We start from the raw sequence: 6,725 nt of genomic DNA on the forward strand, positions 1-6,725 counted from the left end.
TACTTGCTTACATACGTGCTTGTAACTTAACCACATGCTTTATAGGCATTATTTTTATTTTTTCAGTGCTATGTTGTTTGAGTAAAGTTTACAAACCGTGACTGAGTGAAATGTACTTGAGCATTGTAGGGTAAACTTAAAATAATTAAGTAGAAATTACTCATCAAACTCTACCTGGCCACGTTAAATTTACTTATTTCCTTTACTAATTTTAGATAACTTAGTTAAGTAGATTTACCTTAATTCCTTATTTAAATTTTACTCAAAAAATATTCGTGCAAAAACTTGCAAAAGAAAAATTAAGTAAATTTAACTTCTTATTTTTTTCAGTGTGCCCCCGTGCCAACTTTTTTGAGACCTGTAGCAGGCATCAAATTAGAAATGAGCTCATTTAGTGGATGAAAGTGTAAAATTTCTCAATTTAAACATTTGTTATATTCGCCATGTTCTGTTGTGAATAAAATATTGGCTCATGTGATTTGAAACTCTTTTAGTTTTCATTTTATTCAAATTTTAAAAAACATCCCAACATTTCTGGAATTCGGGTTATAGTTACACTACTAGTTACTGCAAAAAGTAATATTATTACCGTAACTAGTTACTAGTTAATATAAATTGTATAATTACTGAGATTACTGAGCCCTTGTATTCCTGATCTCCTAAACAGTATACATATACTTCAGATTTCAGCTGTACAAAAACAGTTTGGTCACAATGAGGAGAATGATTTGAATAGGGATGATTTTCCAGGAACTGTGTTCATAGTAGTTTGAAGGCGAGTATGGCTACATGATTCAGCCAGAAGTACACTTACCATATTACTTGTCTGAGTTTGCCCAAGCAGCAGGTTTGGTGTGCACTTGAGGAGCAACTCCCCTGTATCTTTGGACACCAGACACTCTAGTCTACACAACCCCTTGGCCTCCACACTGGCCTGAGAAACAGATGTCTGGAGCGTCACTGTGCATTCTGCGGCTGCCTCCTCGACCCCTGGGTTTTATCTCTTGTATAATAATAATCCACCACGTGGGGAGACACCTATATGGATGAGCCCAGCATGGATGATGAACAGTCTGGACCTTGGTTAAGGCTAGAAGGGATACAGATAAAACTACTGGGCATGCACACATCAATACAGTGTAATTTTTGTCACACTGTACAACAATAATTACTGTTTTTGCATTATTGTAAGGTTAGGTTTAGGGTTGGGGGTAGACATTAATAAACACAATCTAATAGGAATTTAATTTATTGTTAGCTTCCGGTTTTAGCTGTTTCCCTTCTAGCCACAACCCTGGACCTTCTCACCAGGTCAAACTTGAGGCCAGTTCTGGAGGATCCAGAGCACCTCCAAACTCAGGCAGTTAGGTTGAGATATGACAACATGGTGTTAAAAAAAAAAGACCTCTGGCAGAGAATGGAAAAGATGGAGATCAGACCACCAGGACTTTCTCACCAAGACAAGAGAGAGGCCAGCGCTAGAGGATCAAGAGCACCTACTGACCAGAGCAGCCAGGATGATTTGAGGCAGGGTCATGAGAAAAAAAAAAAGAAGACTACTTCTGGAAGGTCAGAAGAATGGAACAGAGGGAGATCAGACCACCAGTCTGATTCAGATTCTTAAAGTGACTCCTTCACCACTGGGTTTTATCCTCTGGCATCACTTGGACGGACATCCAGAGATGATGACCAACCTGGACCTTCTCACCGACAACAGTGCAGTGTAGGCTATTAGTACACTTCCATTATTACATTGCAGTGTTTAATGCATGTTTTATTCAACATATCTTTTCATATTTATTTATTTATTTTGTCTTTTTTGTGATGTGTTCTTATAAGTTATAATTTCATTACAATATACTACTGTTTTGATCTGTTTTCTATTTGAAATGGTTATGGTTTATTACTTTATAGTATTGTATTAAATTGTATTAAAAACATTTAGGATCAGTTTGACCTGGAAACATCATTATTATTAATTATAGAACTCACATTAATAGAAAATCTGGTCACTTTGTTTTAAATTGATTGGTTCTTTTTAATGAATCAGTTGATTCGGAAATCCAACTACTGAATCATCTTTTGATCTGACGACTCATTTGGGCCCAATTGGAATTGTTCTCTTGAATAATTCTTTTTAATGATTCATTCTTTTGAAGGAATCATTGGACTAAAAGGGACAACATTTATCGAATTCTAATTCATTAGTTTAATATTTAATATTTAATATTTGAGTGGCCATCAATAAAGAAACTGTCTATTTACCAACATGTGTATTTGGCAGATCTGGATGTATTATAGCTCCCCACATTATACACAACATCATAAAATCAGTTTGTATACACATTTGATTTCATATGACATTTTTAGTTTTAATATTTCAAATAATTTATCATATATTAGAATAAATAAACATGACCTGAATTATCAGGTGCAGCGCAGTTTCACAAACGCTTTCAGTAACAGCATTTAAAAGTTGGAAGCAATTTATGCAACTGAAATGAAAGTGTACATTTACTCTCATATTGAAACATCTCACGATGTCATGCAGAGGTATTGATGTCATAACCATTTCTTGAACATACTATCCTGTATAGTTTTCAGTAGTGTGCTTTACATATATTATATTACATCATTCTGAGAGATGAATCATCTGTTTCCGCTGCTAGAGAAAGCAAGATAGCTTTTGGACTATTCTCAAACAAGGCAGCTCTGTTCTGTGTCTGGCCCTTCTTTACCCAGTGTCCATAAATCTTGAATGCACAGGCATCGATGAGCTTGCGAATAGGCTTTACTGCATAGGGGTCGCTCTTGATCACGTCTTTGGTAACTGGCTTGGCACGTCGATAATTGCAGTAAATGCGCATTGTTGCCAAAACTGTCATGCAGATTACCTGAAAAACACAAGTGCTTGCAATAAACCTACATGGATTTCCACCTTTATAAAGGCAATCTTTTTCTGTATTCGTCATCTTTTCTGTCAAATTCTTAAATGTGATAAATCAATACAATTCAAATCAATTGAATAGACACTACAGGCTGTTACCAACCAAATGAAATCAGCATCAGCAAAATCTACTGTTGCAGAAAAAAAACCCCAAAAGCTTACTTTTAAAAACTACAACTACAATTAGGCTGTCTTAAGAGAGTCATTGAATCATTCATTCAACCAATTCATTCAAAACGGCTAATTCATTCAGGAACAATCCAAGTACCTGGCTTTATCAATGGACCATTGAATCATTCGCTCAGCCAATTCATTCAAAAATGCAGATTTCCTCTGGTTTGTTTATCGCTAAATAATTCAATAACTACATATTATTCTCAATTATATAGACCCTACCTTGAACTTCCTGTACGGGCTGAAATGTCGCACCTCTGCGACCACATACTGCTGGAAGAAAGGGTGGTTTAAGGCATCTCTGGCAGTGTAACGTGCCTCAGGATTCACCACCAACAACCTGGAGATCTGAGAAAGTTTACACACCCCACAGAGTGCAGGTTAGCGGATATATCGTAGGCTTGTATTCATTGGCTGGTAAAGCTAAACAAGTGTATTCCACTGTTTTGAGATTCCCAGATCTGCTTCAGACGCACCAGGTCTTTGACAGTGTCTGAACGATCATCCCACTCCGGAGAGGTGAACTCGTAGCTTCCCGACAGGATCATGCGCAGCATTAGCATCTGCTTCCTGTGCCAGAAAGGGGGAGAACCTGCAAGAAGGGTGTACATGATCACCCCTGTGCTCCAGCTGAAAAACACAAGAGACGGTGCCATTTCTCGATTCAGCAGAATTTAAATTGGTTTCATAAGCTTGTCTTTGGTCGTCAAGACCGAGCTCTTACATGTACGCTGTGAAAAGTCTATGAGGGTGTACTCACAGATCAACAGCGGTCCCGTAACCTTGGTGGTGAGGATCCATAGAGCATTCGATAATCTCTGGGGCTAGATAGCCTGGCGTTCCACATACCTCTATGTGTGACGACACAAAATCAAAGGAAGCTCTTATTATGAAACGCATATTTATTTGGCTTTTATATGATGCATGCACAACATTGTAATCATAACATGTACTATGTACATCAAATGACGTTTTTTGATTAAATCGCATGTCCTGTTCTTGTTTTACAATCAATCAATCAATCAATATTTATTTATTATTTTAATATATTAATGAAAAACATTCTGTACAGGCACATTTTGTCCAGATTACATTGTCAGCATAAATGTAGGTAGTAAAAATAGTAGCATATATGATGTAAAAAAGGAGAGAAACATTATTTAAATGAAAAACTTATATTATTATGTCTTATAATTTAATATAATAAATATGATCATTTTTGATATTGTATAGGATTATATTAGAATATTGGTTACATTAAAACATACATAATATATTGTACAATGATTTATTATATATAAATTATTCATATAAAATATAAGATTATATTAGAATAATATATATATTAGAATATCTTACATATTAAAAGAATTTAGTTTTTTGGCTTTATTGAATTCACACTTTTACAGTCTCACGATAATGTGTATTAAAATCTCCATCATCAGTTATGTATGAAACATACATTTATGTAATTAATTGGTTGTTCTTGGAGCAGTGACGGCTACTCTGTTCCTGGTTAAAGGTCAGAGGACGCGCCAAATAGCAAATAGCTCCTCCAGTTCCAGTAACATAACCTCTCATTGAAGGATAGCATGAAACCCAAATCCAGGAGTTGCACAAACCTGACAACTACTGGTCAGAAAGTGCAGGGATGTTTTATCATGATCCGATCTGACCTCATACAACATTTTTTAGTTGAGTTTAGTTTAGTTTAATATTATCAAAAAATAAATACTGAAAAAACATCTCGACACACACGTTAAGAAAAAACATCAAGTTGCTTACCATTAAGTTTCTGTCCTGGTGCAAGCTGCACAGCAAAGCCAAAATCAGTGAGTTTGATGTTCATATTGTCATCTAGAAGGATGTTTTCTGGCTTTAGATCTCTGTGCACAATGTTTTGAGAGTGAAGGAATTGAACCACCTCTAACAGCGACCGCATAATCTTCCTGCAAAATGAAAACATTGTGCTGCAAATACATATGCAAAACTGCACAGGTTGAAAAAACAAGACATTACTTGATGTTGATGAGACATTAGAGCAGGAGTTAGTCCGAAGGTATTCAGAAAGCACACTGATATTTTTGGGGGATTTCTAGATGTTGTATTTCACGTCACGTTTTTATTTATCTTGTTTTCTCAAAACTTGTGTGTGCGATGACAAAAAAAGACGAGAGCGATTTATATATAATTCAAATAAGACAAACTTGAACAGAAAAATGAATGCAAGTGATTTTATCACACATTCCTGCATTTAAACCTTTCAACAATCCACGTTCACTGTAAGTTCCTCACCTAAACTTTATTTATTTATTTTTATTAATAACTTCCAGTAACTTGTATTGAACTCTGAATATCCTTTAAATCTGCATAAATTAAAGGAAGTACAACAAACACTTTAACGATGTGCAAAAACTTTGGACTTATTTTTTCCCTATTAAGGTATTGAGAATTATATATTTACATTACGGTAATGAGAACTAAAAGGGGAATGTACTTAATTGTCATGAAAATGATGTTGCAATGCATAAAAGCCATTAATGACTGTTTTTATTTTTAAGAAAAGTTTCATTTATACTTTTGATTTTGTGATGAAATATGACCTGCACATGTTCTTGACAGGTTTCGTGAAATCATTATACTAACCTTGTCTCTTTCTCACTGAGCGTAACCTTCTCGGTTAGGTAATCAAAAAGCTCTCCTCTCTTCATCCTGTGAGAACAATATTTATTGCATTAAACTATGTATCAAATGGTATTATAATTAAATGTTAATGTAGTTATCTTACCTCATATTAATTTAAAAAAAATATATTAACAGTACAAATATTTACACCTTAAGAAATTTGCTGTGAATGCGAGAGAGGAAGTTTCTTATTTTTCTGTATACTGGAATATGGTATCAATGAACTCTACTTACAAGTCAAACACTAAGAAGAAGAAAGCTTTAGTTTCAAAGGAATCCTTCAGTTGAACTGGAGAGGCAAGAAACAATGTGTTCAAACCATTTGAGACACTCTAAAGAAATAAGTATACTTTCTCAACAAGATACTGTTCACAATTTAAAGCTGCTACTTCGTGGATAGATACTTACTGATATTTTCTTGCCCACACACTTTCTTGAGGACGTCTATCTCTTTTATTGTGGCATTTCTGATCTCCTCGATCTCCTCAGGGCTCATCTTATCTGACGGCGTGATGTCTATGACCTTGACTGCATAATCCTGAGCGGTGCGCTTATGGATGCAGCGCCGAACCACACTGCTCACCCCTCTGCAACACAATCACCGTCAGTTACAGAACTGCTGCTCTCAATATCACATTATGAAGAAAACACCGAGTTATAAAGTATATGACAATATCCAGTTAACTCATTCTATAGCATATAATACACACAGAATCGGTTATGAATGTGTTTTAGGGAAAATAAAATCTCTTAACTAGATTACACACGCACTAACACCTTCCTGTTAAGTTACTTTTATGGAATTATTATTATTCAACATTTGCAATTGTAAGTACATTTGAGTTTAGTTCATAACTCCGGAACCATGAGCCCTAGAGTCAAAATTCTATTTCTCTTTGTCAAGCCCTACGGTAATTCA

At 35.3% G+C, this 6,725-nt stretch overlaps 1 protein-coding gene across 1 annotated transcript in view; it reads right to left on the reverse strand.

Annotated features, from left to right (window-relative positions):
* Window positions 1-2,272: 2,272 nt before the first annotated feature.
* Window positions 2,273-6,725, reverse strand: part of phkg1a (phosphorylase kinase, gamma 1a (muscle)) — an 8,887-nt gene continuing 4,434 nt past the window's right edge. Inside the window, exons 3-10 of the mRNA XM_058799074.1 lie at window positions 6,215-6,393; window positions 6,041-6,095; window positions 5,768-5,833; window positions 4,907-5,070; window positions 3,882-3,972; window positions 3,598-3,751; window positions 3,344-3,469; window positions 2,273-2,894 (exon numbers count right to left, since the gene is read on the reverse strand). Of these exons, the coding sequence (XP_058655057.1) occupies window positions 2,628-2,894; window positions 3,344-3,469; window positions 3,598-3,751; window positions 3,882-3,972; window positions 4,907-5,070; window positions 5,768-5,833; window positions 6,041-6,095; window positions 6,215-6,393 (1,102 nt within the window). The 3' untranslated portion in view covers window positions 2,273-2,627. The remainder of the gene's footprint in view (window positions 2,895-3,343; window positions 3,470-3,597; window positions 3,752-3,881; window positions 3,973-4,906; window positions 5,071-5,767; window positions 5,834-6,040; window positions 6,096-6,214; window positions 6,394-6,725) is intronic.

This window comes from Onychostoma macrolepis, chromosome 15 (genome assembly GCF_012432095.1).
Source record: "Onychostoma macrolepis isolate SWU-2019 chromosome 15, ASM1243209v1, whole genome shotgun sequence".
Lineage (NCBI taxonomy): Eukaryota > Metazoa > Chordata > Actinopteri > Cypriniformes > Cyprinidae > Onychostoma > Onychostoma macrolepis.